The sequence below is a fragment of the Saccopteryx bilineata genome, chromosome X (assembly GCF_036850765.1).
Source record: "Saccopteryx bilineata isolate mSacBil1 chromosome X, mSacBil1_pri_phased_curated, whole genome shotgun sequence".
NCBI lineage: Eukaryota > Metazoa > Chordata > Mammalia > Chiroptera > Emballonuridae > Saccopteryx > Saccopteryx bilineata.
The window spans coordinates 45,361,069-45,377,681 of NC_089502.1; the positions used below are offsets into that span (position 1 = coordinate 45,361,069).

The 16,613-nt window shown below is 37.8% G+C and overlaps 1 protein-coding gene across 1 annotated transcript; it reads left to right on the top strand.

The window, feature by feature from the left end:
* Positions 1-8,479: 8,479 nt before the first annotated feature.
* On the top strand, positions 8,480-16,333 carry LOC136317644 (glycine cleavage system H protein, mitochondrial-like). Its single transcript, XM_066250454.1, has 2 exons — positions 8,480-8,908; positions 16,040-16,333. The coding sequence occupies exons 1-2, from the start codon at positions 8,480-8,482 to the stop codon at positions 16,331-16,333; spliced, it is 723 nt and encodes a 240-aa protein (XP_066106551.1).
* The last annotated feature ends 280 nt before the right edge of the window (positions 16,334-16,613 follow it).

Genomic DNA, 16,613 nt, shown 5'->3' on the forward strand with positions numbered 1-16,613 from the left:
TTTTCCTTTTCCCCTTTTTCTTATTTCTCCTTTCTATTAGTTTCTTCTTTTCTCCTTTAAATTTTCATCTCATTCAATCTTCAATCATGAACAAATTATTTAATTTGGGACTCAAGTTTTTTTGTGGCATTTGGGGGTGCTTTTTACATGACTTTTTAACTCATTAGCATTCCTCCCAATCCAGGATCTCCATTCTATGTAGTTTTTTCTCCACTTAATAAAATAGTTATTTTTTTCTTTTTCCTGTTTTCCTCTTATCCCTCTTATTATATCTCTTAGTCGACCATCACTTACAAGCAAATCATTTTATACTTGATCCAATTTTTTTCCTTTTTTTTTTGCATTTTGTGGGTCCCTACTTCTTCTTTTGCACCCTGAACACTTCCCCTCAACTTAGGCCCTCCATATAGGCAGTTTTTGTTCCATTTAGCATAGTATAATTCACAGTTTATCATGATGTTTTCCTAAGGAGGAGGAGAGAGGAGGGGAAGAGAAGAAAAAAAAGGAAGAGGAATAATAAATTATTATAGTTTTTAAAATGTTTTTCTTTTGTTCAATTTTTTTTTCATTTTTTTTACTTTTCTATTTTTTTTTACTTTTTATTCTTTATTAATTTTCATTAGTGCTATTAACAAGACTACACTCAGATGCCATTAAGAAAAAGGAAATCAAATATCATGGATACAAAAGATAGAGAAGTAGCACAGATAGATGTGGAAAAATCTATGGAGAAACAATTTAATATGTTGGAAACCTTGGAGCTAAATGACAGATAATTTAAAATAGAAATCCTAAAAATACTCAGAGATATACAAGAAAACACAAAAACGCAATTTAGAGAGCTCAGAAAACAACTCAATGAACACAAAGAATATATTACCAAGGAAATTGAAACTATAAAAATAAATCAAACAGAAATGAAAAACTCAATTCATGAACTGAAAAATGAGGTAACAAGCTTAGCTAATAGAACAGGCCATATAGAAGGTAGGATTAGTGACATAGAAGACAAGCAACTTCAGGCACAACAGAGAAAAGAAGAGGGAGACTCAAAAATTAAAAAAAAAATAAGAAAGCCCTCCAGGAATTATCTGACTCCATCAAAAATAATAACATAAGAATAATAGGTATATCAGAGGGAGAAGAGAGAGAAAATGGAATGGAGAATATATTCAAACAAATAATAGACAAATACTTCCCAAGCCTGTGGAAAGAACTAAAGCCTCAAATTCAAGAAGCAAACAGAACACCAAGTTTTCTTAACCACAACAAACCTACTCCAAGGCACATCATAATGAAAATGGCACAAACCAATGAGAAAGAGAAAATTCTCAAGGCAGCTAGGGAAAAGAGGAATACAACATATAAAGGAAAGCCTATTAGATTATCATAAGATTTCTCAGCAGAAACTCTACAAGCTATAAGAGAGTGGATAAGTGGACCCCAATATTTAAAGCCTTGAAAGAGAGGAACTTTCAGCCAAGAATACTATACCCATCAAAGTTATCCTTCAAATACGAAGGAGAAATAAAAACATTCATAAATACAGAAAAGATGAGGAAATTTATCATCAGAAAACCCCCACTCCAGGAAATACTAAAGGGGGTTTTCCAACCAGATTCAAAGAACAAAACAAAACAAAACCACAAGTAAAAGCTCCATGAAGAACACAATAAAACAAAATTTAAACTGTGACAACAAAAGCAAAGAAAAAGGGGAGAGACAGAGATTAACAGTAGCAAAGGACGATGAAGTGCAGAAGCACTTACAAGATAGTGCACTACAATGAATATGGTAGGTAACCTTTTCATTACTTAATTGTAACCACCCTTGAAAAAACCACCACAGAAGCACATGACTTAAAAAAGGTAGCAACAGAGGAAAGACGTATGGAATACAAGCAAACAAAAACAAATGATAGAAAAACAAAAGAGAAGAATCAAATGAGATACAAAACTAACAGAAAGCAATTTATAAAATGGCAATAGGGAAACCACAAGTGTCAATAATTACACTAAATGTAAACGGATTAAACTAACCAATAAAAAGACAGAGTAGCAGAATGGATTAAAAAAGAAAATCCAACTGTATGCTGCCTACAAGAAACATATCTAAGCAACAAGGATAAAAACAAATTCAAAGTGAAAGGCTGGAAAACAATACTCCAAGCAAATAACAACCAAAAAAAAAAAAAAAAAGAAATACTCACATCTAATAATGCTGACTACAAGACAGAAAAAGTACTCAGAGACAAAGACAAAAATGGTCATTTCAAAATGATTAAGGGGATACTGAATCAAGAAGACATAACAATTCTTAATATATATGCACCAAACCAAGGACCACCAAAATATATAAGACAGCTACTTATTGACCTAAAAACAAAAACTGACAAAAAAATACAATTATACTTGGAGACCTCAATACACCGCTGATGGCTCTAGATTGGTCATCCAAACAGAAAATCAATAAAGATATATTGGCCTTAAACAAAACACTAGAGCACCTGGATATGTTAGATATCTACAGGACATTTCATCCCAAAGCGACAGAGTATACATTTTTCTCTAGTGTACATGGAACATTCTCAAGAATTGACCATAGTTAGGCCACAAAAATAACATCAGCAAATTCAGAAAAATTGAAATTGTACCAAGCATATTTTCTGATCATAAAGCCTTGAAACTAGAATTCAACTGAAAAAAAGAGGGAAAAAAACCCCACAAAAATATGGAAACTAAACAATATACTTTTAAAAAATGAATGGATCAAAGAAGAATTAAGCGCAGAGATCAAAAGATATATACAGACAAGTGAAAATGACAATACTACATATCAGAATCTCTGGGATGAAGCAAAAGCAGTGATAAGAGGGAAGTTCATATTATTTCAGGCCTATATGAACAAACAAGAAAGAGCCCAAGTGAACCACTTAACTTCACACCTTAAGGAACTAGAAAGAGAAGAACAAAGACATCCCAAAACCAGCCAAAGAAAGGAAATAATAAAAATCAGAGCAGAAATAAATGAAATAGAGAACAGAAAAACTATAGAAAAAATTAATAAAAAAAGGAGCTGGTTCTTTGAAAAGATCAACAAAATTGACAAAAAAAAAGAGAAAGGAAAAAAGAGAAAGGACTTATATAAACAAAATCAAATATAAAAGAGGAGAAATCACCACAGACATCATAGATACACAAAGAATTGTAGAATACTATGAAAAACTATATGCCACCAAATTCAACAATCTAGAAGAAATGAATAAATTCCTAGAACAATACAACCTTCCTAGACTGAGTCATGAAGAAGCAGAAAGCCTAAACAGACCAATTAGCAGGGAGGAAATAGAAAAAACTATTAAAAACCTCCCCAAAAGTAAAAGTCCAGGCCCAGACAGTTATACTAGTGAATTCTGTCAAACATTCAAAGAAGACTTGGTTCCTATTCTACTCAAAGTCTTCCAAAAAATTGAAGAAGAAGCAATACTTTCAAACACATTTTTGAGGCCAACATAACCCTCATACCGAAACCTGGCGAAGACGGAACAAAAAAGGAAAATTAAAGACCAATATCTCTAATGAATACAGATGCTAAAATACTAAACAAAATACTGGCAAATCGAATACAACAACATATTAAAAAAATAATACAGCATGATCAAGTGGGATTCATCCCAGAATCTCAAGGATGGTTCAACATACATAAAATGGTTAACGTAATACACCTTATCAACAAAACAAGAACAAAAACCACATGATCTTATCAATAGATGCAGAAAAGGCATTCGATAAAATACAAACATAACTTTATGTTTAAGACACTCAACAAAACGGGTATAGAAGGAAAATATCTCAACATGATAAAGACCATATATGATAAACCATCAGCCAACATCATATTAAATGGCATAAAACTGAGGACTTTCCACCTTAAATCAGGAAAAAGACAGGGTTGTCCACTCTCTCCACTCTCTCTACTCTTATTTAACATGGTGCTAGAAGTTCTGGCCAGAGCAATCAGACAAGAGAAAGAAATAAAAGGTATTCATATCAGAAAAGAAGTAAAGGTATCACTTTTTGCGGATGATATGATCCTATACATCGAAAACCCCAAAGACTCCATAAAAAGATTACTATTGTAGAAACAATAAACCAATACAGTATGGTCACAGGATACAAAATTAACATACAAAAGTCCATAGCCTTTCTATATGCCAACAATGAAATATTAGAAAACAAACTCAAAAAAATAATCTCCTTCACGATTGCAACAACAACAAAAAAATACCTAGGAATAAACATAACAAAGAATGTAAAGTACCTATATAACAAAAACTACAAAGCATTGTTAAGGGAAATTGAAAAAGATACAATGAGGCGGAAAAATATTCCTTGTTCTTGGATAGGAAGAATAAATATAATCAAAATGGCCAGCCTGACCTGTGGTGGCGCAGTGGATAAAGCGTCGACCTGGAAATGCTGAGGTCGCTGGTTCGAAACCCTGGGCTTGCCTGGTCAAGGCACATAGGGGAGTTGATGCCTCCAGCTCCTCCCCTCTCTCTCTCTCTCTCTCTCCTCTCTCTTCTCTCTAAAATGAATAAATAAAATTAAAAAAAAAATGGCCATATTAGCCAAAGCAATTTATAAATTTCATGCAATTCCCATCAAAATTCTGATGACATTTTTTAAAGAAATGGAACAAAAAATCATCAATAGATGACTGGATAAAGAAGATGTGGCACATATACACTATGGAATACTACTCAGCCATAAGAAATGATGACATCGGATCATTTACAATAAAATGGTGGGATCTTGATAACATTATACAGAGTAAAATAAGTAAATCAGAAAAAACCAAGAACTACATGATTCCATACATTGGTGGGACATGAAAACGAGACTAAGAAACATGGACAAGAGTGTGGTGGTTACCAGGGGAAGGGGGAGGGGGAGGGGCACAAAGAAAACTATATGGAGGGTGACAGAGGACAATCTGACTTTGGGTGATGGGTATGCAACATAATTGAATGACAAGATAACCTGGACATGTTTTCTTTGAATATATGTACCCTGATTTATTGATGTCACCCCATTAACATTAATAAAAATTATAAAATTTATAAAATTAAAAAGAAAAAAGAGAAAATTTTAATACTAACAGAAATACAAAAGTGGGCGGTAGGTATAAAAAGCTTGACTATTCCTGGCCTAGAGATATGTTGCTCTAGGATTCCAGGAATGGAGAAAGAGCCAAATCAATGTAGGGTGGTATATAAATTCTGTGTCTTATTCAAAGAGAAAAAAAGTTCCTCAGACAACCTTTATTCTATAGTTAAAATTAAATGACCCATTGTCCTTGCAAGCCAGAAACTTCTACATTCTTCTCCCTCCCCTCCCCAAAGGAAGAATTAAGAACGGGACAGGAAAGCCTGACATTTCCTCCTAAAACATCAATATGAACTTTGCAGCTTTTTGGTTCCTTACTACACTGGTAATCTGATTTAAATAAGAATCACTTCCTAAGGATTCTGCATATAAAGTTATAATCATTTAATTTCTTTTTTTGCCCTGGCCTAGGTGTGCAGTGAGTAAAGCACCATCCTAGTGGACCAAGGTCACAGGTTCAACCCCTGGTCAGGGCACAAACAAGATCTGGTCAATGGATACATAACTAAATAGAACAATGAAATGCAACAACAAGTTGATGATTGTCTCTCTCTCTTTCTCCCTTCCTTCCTGACGTCCTCTCTCTTTTAATCTCTCTCAAATCAATGGAAATTTTTAAAATATTATTTATTTATTTATTTATTTATTTATTTATTTATTTTGTATTTTTCTGAAGTTGGAAACAGGGAGGCAGTCAGACAGACTCCTGCATGCACCTGACCAGGATCCACCCGGCATGCCCACCAGGGGGCGATGCTCTGCCCATCTGGGGCGTTGCTCTGTTGTAACCAGAGCCATTCTAGCACCTGAGGTAGAGGCCATAGAGCCATCCCCAGTGCCCACGCCAACTTTGCTCCAATGGAGCCTTGGCTGCGGGAGGGGAAGAGAGAGACAGAGAGAAAGGAGAGGGGGAGGGGTGGAGAAGCAGATGGGTGCTTCTCCTGTGTGCCCTGGCCGGGAATAGAACCTGGGACTCCTGAATGCCAGGCCGATGCTCTACCACTGAGCAAACCGGCCAGGGCCTTATATTATTTTTTAGTATATTGATTTGAGAGAGAGGAAGAGAAAAAGAGAGAGAAAGAGAGAGGGACATTGATTTGCTGTTCCACATATTCGTGCATTCATTGGTTGATTCTTGTATGTGACTTGACTGTGGATTGAATCTGCACCATTGGTACATCAGGACGGTGCTCCAAACAACTGCACTACCTGGCCATAGCTCGTTTTAAATGTTTTATCTTCTACAAAGTTATACAATTTATTCTATAGGTAAATGACAATATTGAAACTTATTAATCTTCTTTGAACATAACCTAAAAATTCCATATTATGTTTATAATGCTGCATAACAAAGCAGGTGTCAGTATTTCCAAACCAACAAAGAGGTTATTATAATAGTTTATACTTCAAATTTCTGTTATAAGCATCTAAGAAAAAAATATTATATGCAGGGTCAGGTTTTCTATGGTACTCAAGCCAAAGAAAATTTTTCTTCAAAGCACCCAACAAAGTGAAAGGCATAAAAACTTCTCCTGAACAACCTAAGCAGTAAATGTAACATTCTTAATTTAATGTAATCCCAGTTTATATATAAATAAATTATATATTTGAGAGTAAGAAATATTCTTTTATATAAATTAACAGAAACATAATTTTAAGACTGTTCAGAAACATTAGTACTAATATATTTAGAAGAAAAATATTTAAATTTATTTCAAAAAATGAAAATATTTGTTAGTTATATTTGGCATTAATCTATTTATTATTTTCATTGTTATAACTTTAAAAGACTCAGCAAGAAACTACAGATGAACTTAACCCAGTGGATGATTTTCTAAAGTCAGCTCAATAATCATATCAGAATGTCTTTTACTTCCCCAAATGATCAAATCCTTAAATTATAATTGTCTTTGTAAATATGCTATAAAAAGTGTTCTACTTAGAATCTTCAGTGTGGCACACTGTTGGGCAGATAAAATATATTATTCTCACTTTGTTAAAGATGGCACTGCCCACATGGAAGCCCGTTGCCCAGGTGATGGTATTGGTTGCCCATCTTGCTTGGGATGGACGTGATTATATTAATGTGTGTTGGGTGGGCTGTGGGCATGCAGGATCCTTGTAGCCTGGGGCTTGGTTTTGGGACTAAGCCTTTCCCACCTTTTTTTGTTTTTTGTATTTTTCCAAAGCTGGAAACGGGGAGGCAGTCAGACAGACTCCCACATGCGCCCGACCGGGACCCACCCGGCATGCCCACAAGGGGGCAATGCTCTGCCCATCTTGGAGCATTGCTCTGCCGCAATCAGAGCCATTCTAGTGCCTGAGGCAGAGGCCACAGAGCCATCCTCAGTGCCCGGGCAAACTTTGCTCCAATGGAGCCTTGGCTGCGGGAGGGGAAGAGAGAGACAGAGAGGAAGGAGAGGGGGAGGTGTGGAGAAGCAGATGGGCGCTTCTCCTGTGTGCCCTGGCCGGGAATTGAACCCGGGACTCCTGCACGCCAGGCTGACGCTCTACCATTGAGCCAACTGGCCAGGGCTCCCACCCTTTTTGATGTGGGGTGCTGCACTCTCATGAGGAATTCCATTATGCCTCAGATAAGTGACTTTGTATCAGAGACTTCCTTATTTGTATATTGGATTAAAGGTTTTAATTTCTACACTATAAAATGGGGGCAGACTGGGAGCTTGCTCTCTCAGTTCCTGAGATTAGCATTAGAGAGGAGAGCAGAGAAAGGCTATATGGAGGAGGCGAGGAGAAGCAGCCAAGATGGTGGAGTGCTGAGTGAGAAGCCATTTTGTGCAGAGTTTGTGCAGGGAGAAGGAAGGAGATGGGGAACAGAGGTGAATAAGTCTGGTGAGCTAGAAACCTTTGATTCTAGGAAACTCGGATAAGTCAGTAGCTCTGTGAGCACTGAATGAGTGGGTTTTGGAGCCCAACGTGTGTTTTTACTTGCCTGACGAGTGCAAGTTCGAATTAAAGCTGATGGCCCACCAGTTTTTGGCTCTGTTGTTTCTTTACTGACTGTCTAAATCCAATGGAAGCCTGCATGTGAATGGCCATGATGTCAGCTCCTGACCTTACATTTGGCGTAGTCTGTGGCAGGATTCGGAATTCGGTATGGAGCCACCATCACCTTTGAGCGGTGGAGTAGAGAACGGGCTGCTGTTATATTTCCCCATGTCTGTACTTTTGGGGACCATAGGCTGACTTTTACAGTCATGCGTGAGGAAACCGAGAGCTCTGTGGAAGAGGCTGCCTGGGATCTGCAAACTGAGCAGTGGAAGGAGCTGGAGCAAACTTGGGAGAAAGAGATGCCAACCCTGGAGCTGGAGCAAGCACCGGTGGAGGCCGACCAGGTTTGTGAGATTCGTTTGGAAATAGAGCAGACGCTGGAGAAGGAATCACAGGTTCTTGAGTTGCAGCTTGCCCTGGACGTTGTGGAGAGCCAGCAGCGGCAGGAGGCTGGGGCCCAAGCTGCAAGGCCCGAGGAGCAGAAGGTGGTAATGGCCTGGGGCTCGATTTCAGCAATGGTAGCTGGTGTTTCCAGTTCTTCTTTGGAGGATGAAGAGAATCGGGCTGGAGTTGCAATCTTCAGTTTCCAGAAGATGAGAGCCCAGCAGCAAGGAATTCTCACTATGCCCCTGGTAGGCCTGCGATTTTGGGACATAGGGGTAGATACCATCATGCTCTCTATAGCAGAGATGGAAATGCTGATTGTCAGTGGTCCTCTTTGGGACAGTGTAAGACCTGCCAGGATGGCAGGGATGAGGGGGGTGGCTAAGGCCCCATGTGTGTGGACTGATTTCCTGGACTATGATCAGAGTGGGCACTGGCTCCTTTCTTGAATGGACTTATGGATTTTGGACAATGTGAAATACCCTGATGGGGGTTGGGGGAGGCTTTGCTAGAGGCCCTTCCCCTGACCTGGGAAGCTTTTCCCATGGCTAGAAAGAAGACAGAGAACATTTTGCACTTTTAGCAAAGTGCTCAGAGACTGGTGAAATGTACCTTTGTAATTGTTGAAATTGTATGATTTGTCATGTTGTTGTAATTTGTAAAATGTGCCTAATTTCCTTTCACAGGGATGCCAGTGGTGTAGAATGTGGGTAGTAAAGTAAGCATATGGATGGATTATTGGGCAGATAAAATATATTATGCTCACTTTCTTAAAGATGGTGCTGCCCACGTGGAAGCCTGTCGCCCAGGTGATGGTACTGGCTGCCCTTCTTGCTTGGGATGGGCATGATTGATTATATTAATGGGTATTGGGGGTGGGCTGTGGGCAGGCAGTATCCTTGTAGCCTAGAGCTTGGTTTTGGGACTAAGTCAGGGGTAAGAAACCTATGTCTCAAGAGCCAGATGTGGCTCTTTTGATGGCTGCATCTGGCTCGCAGACAAATCTTTTTTTTTTTTTTTTTTGTATTTTTCTGAAGCTGGAAACAGGGAGAGACAGTCAGACAGACTCCCGCATGCGCCCGACCGGGATCCACCCAGTACGCCCACCAGGGGCGACGCTCTGCCCACCAGGGGGTGATGCTCTGCCCCTCCGGGGCGTTGCTCTGCTGCGACCAGAGCCACTCTAGCGCCTGGGGCAGAGGCTAAGGAGCCATCCCCAGCACCCGGGCCATCTTTGCTCCAATGGAGCCTTGGCTGCGGGAGGGGAAGAGAGAGACAGAGAGGAAAGAGGGGAGGGGGTGGAGAAGCAAATGGGCGCTTCTCCTATGTGCCCTGGCCAGAAATCGAACCCTGGTCCCCCGCACGCCACGCCGATGCTCTACCGCTGAGCCAACCAGCCAGGGCCGCAGACAAATCTTTAATAAAAAAATAATAATGTTAAGAATATAAAATATTCTTATGTATTACAATCCATTCATTTCCTACCGCTCATGTTCATGGTTGCAGGTGGCTGGAGCCAATTACAGCTGTCCTCCAGGACAACACCAAATTTTTATTGGATAATGCCTAAGGTACATGTGTCGCTGTATGGCTCTCATGGAATTACATTTTAAAATATGTGGCATTCATGGCTCTCTCAGCCAAAAAGTTTCCCGACTTCTGGACTAAGCCTTTTCCACCCTTTTTGATGTTGGGTGGTACACACTCATGAGGAATCCCATTATGCCTCAGATAAGTGACTTTGTATCAGAGACTTCCTTGTTTGTATATTGGATTAAAGGTTTTGGTTTTTACACTATAAAGTGGGGCAGAGCAGGAGCTTGCTCTCTCTCAGTTCCTGAGATTAGCATTAGAGAGGAGAGCAGAGAAAGGCTACATGGAGGAAAAGGAGGCCAGGAGAAACAGCCAAGATGGTGGAGTGCTGAGTGAGAAGCCATTTTGTGCAGAGTTTGTGCAGGGAGAAGGAAGGAGATGTGGAACAGAGGTGAATAAGTCTGGTGAGGTAGCAACCTTTGATTCTAGGAAACTCGGATAAGTCAGTAGCTTTGTAAGCACTGAATGAGTGGGTTTTGGAGCCCAATGTGTATTTTTACTTGCCTGATGGATGGAAGCTAGGATTAAAGCTGATGGCCCACCAGTTTTTGGCTCTGCTGTTTCTTAATGACTGTTCAAATCCAATGGGAACCTGCATGTGAATGGCCACGATGGCGGCTCCTGGCCTTACATACACTATCCTCTCCTTTTAAAGAACACAAACACAAATATATATGTATGTGTATGTGTAGGCATTTACTACAATACATATGTATTTATACATTCATTTGTCATCTCTTTATCTGTTGATCCATCCAAGTTTCCAACTATTATTTGATCCATCCTAACACAGTTGTTCATATAAATATAAGACTACCTGAGGAAGGGATAGTAGAAGTTGGAGTTCAGGTGCCTTAGGTAAGACATAATGGTGGTGGTGGGCATGGAAGTACAAAAGAATTTACTTTTTAAGACCATGCTTGCATAGAATTGTGTCCCTCTCTTCCAACTCATATGTCAAAGCTCAAAAGCTCAAATCCCCAATATAACTGTATTTAGAAATAGGGCTTTTAGGAGATTATTAAGGTTAAATGAAATCATAAGGTTGGGGCTCTAATCTGATAGTATTGGTAGCCTTATAATAAAAGTAAGAGAAATCTCTTTTTCTTCCCCCTCCTTCCGTATACTTCCCTCTCTCCCTCCACCTCTCTCTTTCTCTCTTTCTATCTCCTTGTTTTCATATGGACACAATGAGAAAATGGCCATCTGCCAGCTATGGAGAGAGCTCTCACCAGAAAGCAACGATGCTTACACCTTGATCTCAGACTGTCAGTACTCAGGACTATGACGGAAACAAAAAATCTAAGACACTCAGCTTATGGTATTTTGTTATGGCAACCCAAACTAATACAGTTTGAGATGCAAACCATAATTGTTCTAGACCTGCAGTCTGCAACCTGAGTTTTTCCCTTCCTGAGATTATAATCTGTGGGGCTACATCACCCATTTCCTTATTATCCCACTGGATCACCCTTTTTAGTAGTGAAAACAAAAGTTATCCACTTTTTTTACATCTCCTAAATTTTTCATGAATCTCCCTCTGCTTTGCATCAGAAGACTTTGGTGTTGAGAAAGGGTAACTAATACCCTAAATTTCAACTGCGCCTTGAATTAGCTTACGTACACCAAATTCCACTATACACACCTTTTTTTTTTGTTTTTATAAACGAGAAAAAAGTTCTGTAATGTAAACTCTGACATATATTTAACTATAGAACCATGAGTTCTGATGCTATAATTATAGGTAATGATTCATTAAAGTAAACACTTCATTTATAAAGGTTCAAACAAGAAGATGCATGAATCAGATTACTACTTATGCACTTCATTGGCAATCAGTTCTGCTGACAACAAAGCTGAATAATAAGCTTCTTAGTTTAGAACACAAATATGAGAAGAAACTTTTCTTTAGGAAATGGGATAGCACTATCTCTCTTTCATCCCTTTTATCTACTATTTGGGAGATTGAATGAACAGAGTGAAAAAAAAAGACTTATTTGATTACTAAATTAGCTTTTGTTTTTGATTTGCTGAGAAAGAGAAATTAATGCACAGAGTTCTTTCACAAGTTCAATATTTTTAACTGTGTGGCATTGTTTATAGCATGTACTGAAACAGTAATAAAAAAGCAAGTATTTCTCCAGAAGACTATGCCTATGCCTATCTTGTTCATTCCTACATTTCTGTGTCAGAAAATATTGGGCTCAAATTGAGGCTCTTCTGTCTAAGAGCTGTGTAAAAGCGAATGTTATCAACCCCCGTACCTCAGTTTTCTCATTTGTAAAATGAAGATATTATTTATTTCATGGGTAAACTATTCTAAAATATGATAACAGGCATACAGCACTAACCCAAGAGTGACTCTAAGTGGGAGCACAATACATTGCAGATCTAATGTTTGATAAAAGGGATAACTGCCTTGGCCATCATTATATTTCTTGCACAAAACACTGGATTTTCTAAAGAATTCTTTAGACCAAAACCATTAATAACATAATATGTTCTCTGCATAGTTGTGATTTACTCACAATTTTTAAATTAAAAACTGGGGTTTTTTAAACTTTGTTTATCCCTACCAGGTTCTCTATGTATTACTAGAAAACAAAATTTTGCCTGTGTATGTTTACTTTTCTCCAAATATTATTGCCTGTACCTATTTATGTTATCAGTTTTCCTTTGGAAATTCATTCAAACTTGACTAATTATATTCTAGGACAATAAGGCACTGACTGGAACTAAGAAAAGGGTCAAATGTTACAACTTTGAACCAACAGTTTAAGTAAGTACACAATTTTATGTTTCAGTAAAATTTCAGTATGGAAACATTACATTGAAAAATTTCCTGACATGGGTTGAAATTAATCTGAGTAATTCCTACATGAGAAGAAAAGTAAGTCTAATATTAGCTTCATTTCAATGGTAACATTTATTTACTTCAGGAAAGTGTTTTCTATCACTTCAGAAGGGGTCAATAACCATAAAAGGAAATTCCATCAAAAATAATTAAATCATGTTAATACTTTGCTTTAAACCTCTCAAAAGTTTGTTATCACACTATAAAATGTCTATAAGGCCTCTCTTTCTACCATTTCCACCACCACCTTTACCTCTTTGTTATCATCTCCTAATGTATTCCTTCTTGATCTTCTACTGTCGCTACTTTGGCCTCTTTGTTATATCTTCACAAAGTTTGACAGGCTTCTGCCAGAGGATTATTGCACCTGCTCTTCCCTCTGCTGAAATTCTGTTCTCCTTAATAACCACAAGAATTAGCTCTCCTCACCTTCTTTAGGTCACAATCTAATGTCCTTTTTTCAGTGAAGTCTTCTCTGGACACTATTTAAAAGGCAAACTTTCTTATTCACCCAATTTCTTGCCTTCTTTATTTACTCTTCAGTGTTTATCATTCACTGAGAATATATGCACTGCTTATCAATTGTAATTGTCTCTCTCCCACCATTAGAAAAATAAGTTAAAGGAGAACAGAAATTGTTTTATTATTATTTTTTACTGTTGGATCATCAGATTCCAAAATAACAAGTGTTTTGGCATAGAGTGGTTCCTCAGTAAATGTCTTTTTTTTTTTTTTTTTTTGTATTTTTCTGAAGTGAGAAGCAGGGAGGCAAAGAGACAGACATGTGCCCGAACTGGATCCACCTGGAAAGCCCACTAGGGGGTGATGCTCTGCCTATCTGGGGAGCTCTGCAAGTGCTGCTGAGTCAGTCCCATATCTTTGCTTTTTTTTGTTAATATTACTTGAGAAGAAGACATGCTGCGATATACCATGTGCAGCAAATCACATTTTCGCTTGGCACACAGTTGTGCAGAAGTAAACATAAGTATGCTTTAACAGGTTTTTCTTTTTTCATATTATTTATTTAACCCTCCATTGTGTATGTAAAGTCTTTCTTTTTCTTTTTTCTTTTTTTAAGGAAATGGAAAGTTTGTCACAGTCTAACTGGCTATATTATTATTGTTAAATTTATGTTGTTTTGCATCTTAGAAACCAGCTACAGTACAGCCCACTTAATAAAACACCGGAGCGATTCTTGTGCCTGAGGCAGAGGCCATGGAGCCATCCTCAGTGCCCAGGCCAACTTTGCTCCAGTGAAATCTTGGCTGCAAGAGGGGAAGAGAAAAATAGAGGGAAAGGAGAGAAGGAAAGTAGGAGAAGCAGATGGGTGCTTATCCTGTGTGCCCTGGCTAGGAATTGAACCCAGGACTTCCATCCAGGTGCTGGGCTGATGCTCTAACAATGAGCCAACCGGCCAGGGCTGCTCAGTAAATCTCTTCATTTAGTTACTTAAAGTCATAAGTACCAGTTAGTTGCTATGTTGGGCACACAGTAGAAACAGAGCCCATTATATGAAAACTATCAAAATATAATATTACCACACATTCTTCCTTCCTTCCTTCCTTCCTTTTCTTTTCTTCCTTCCTTTCTTTCTTTTTAGAGAGAGACTGAGATATACAAGAAGATAGAAAGAGAGGAAAGAGAAATGAGAAGCATCAACTCATAGTTGCTTTACTTTAGTGCTTCATTGATTGCTTCCCCTACATACCTTGACTGGGGTGACTCCAGCCAAGTCAAAAGCCTTGGTATCATGTTGATGATCCCACAGTCAAGCTAACATCCCTGCACTATAGCTGGCAACCTCAGAGTTTTAAACCAGAGACCTCAGTGTGCTGGGTCTACACTCTATCCACTGAACCTTTGCAAGTCATTCTTACACATTCGTTATATTAAAGTCTCTACTAGACAATCTTGGTCTGTCTACTTCAAGTTCATTTACAATATTGAAAATAAAAGTACTTTTCTTCTATTATATTTTAAATTTCAAATAATAAACAAAATCTTATATCATTTCCTCATTTTCTAAATTACTTAAATGATCAACTTTTAAGTTTTATTCCAGACCCGTTTTAAAGGTTCTTGTCTAGAACCTTAAGTTTTTATTATTTTTATAGGTGCCATCTCTTGACCAGTTTTCCAATAACCAGTTTCTCAGTATCTAGTCTAAGAATGTGACTGTGAATTTTAAAAAAAGGTGGTTTTGTAATAAATATTACATGTTCATTGACAAAATGTAATCACACAAGGTGATCTAATCATAAATCCTTAACTGGGCAGATCACAGTGGGTAGTCAACTCCAGGACCATAACTTCTTTAGTAAAAAGTTTTGTCTTCATCTTTAGCAAGCCCTGTCTTTTGTTCTTATGCATCTAGGTTAAAAAAACTTTTGAAATGCAGAGTAATCCACTTTTTCATACCCACTGGGAAGGGTGATCACTTTCAAGGCAGTACATAATCTTAACTATTTTGTAATCCTATCATAGAAATTTCCCTGTCTTGGTTCCTTCCACTATTTTGTAATATTCCTCATGTTCCTTCCTTAATTACAAATGTATTTAAAAAGTTGCAAAACTGTCATTCTCTGAAGCATTTGAGATCTTGCTTCCCAGCATGCCATCAGTTTGGCTCAAATAAACTTGTATAAAAAGTCTCTACAGTTTTGGAGATTTCTAACATTGACACAACACACAATTACCCCATCCGTTCACCCAGTAAGTTCATTCAAGATGTCTCCTAGTGATCTTTATCAAAAACTCTTTAAAATATTTTAATGGGAATTGTGCCAAGAACCCTAAATTCCTGTGAAAATGGGGAGCAGTGCATAGCCTGCTGGTCATGGCCTGGATCCTGGGCTTTCCCTTAGTGTCCACAGCGCCCTGCCTGCTATGGTACTGGGGTCTGAAAGCAAGCACGTGGACACTGCACACTAGCCTCAACCTACTTTCAGTACATAAATTCAGAAAGAAATATGGATTGATAACAATATAAAACGGTAATGAAACATTGAGAATCAGTAATTTTGTGCAGGAAGCTTTGAGTGATGTTGTTTATTGTAATCTTCATGAAATTGGGACAATATCAAACAAACAAGATGGGTTTTGTGCTTTGGAAAGTGTTCAAGGTCCTAGTGAACTCTATTCTCCTCTATCAGGAGAATTAACTGAAATGAGTGAAGCACTTGCAGAAAATCCAGGACTTGTCATCAAATTTTGTTATGAAGATGGTTGGCTGATCAAGATGACACTGAGTGACTTTTCAGCACTAGATGAACTAATAAGTGAAGAAGCATATGAAAAATGCATAAAATCTGTTGAGGAGTGAAAATGCAAGTGCCCTAAATAAAGTAGCATGAAACAACTTAGTCTGGTAAAGTTGTCTAAAATTAGTAGTGGATAGAAAATTTAAAATAGCAAAGTTAAGTGATAACAATAGAAAAAGAAACTACAACAATGTTATTGGAACAAAATTCCCTTTAACTTTCTAATGATTGCAGAAAAAATACAAAATGCTTCTTTTTTGCAACACTAGGATTTTTATACTATGTTACAGTTCTAATATTTAGAATTTCTAATATTATTTATGGTAAAAGTTTAATTATAAA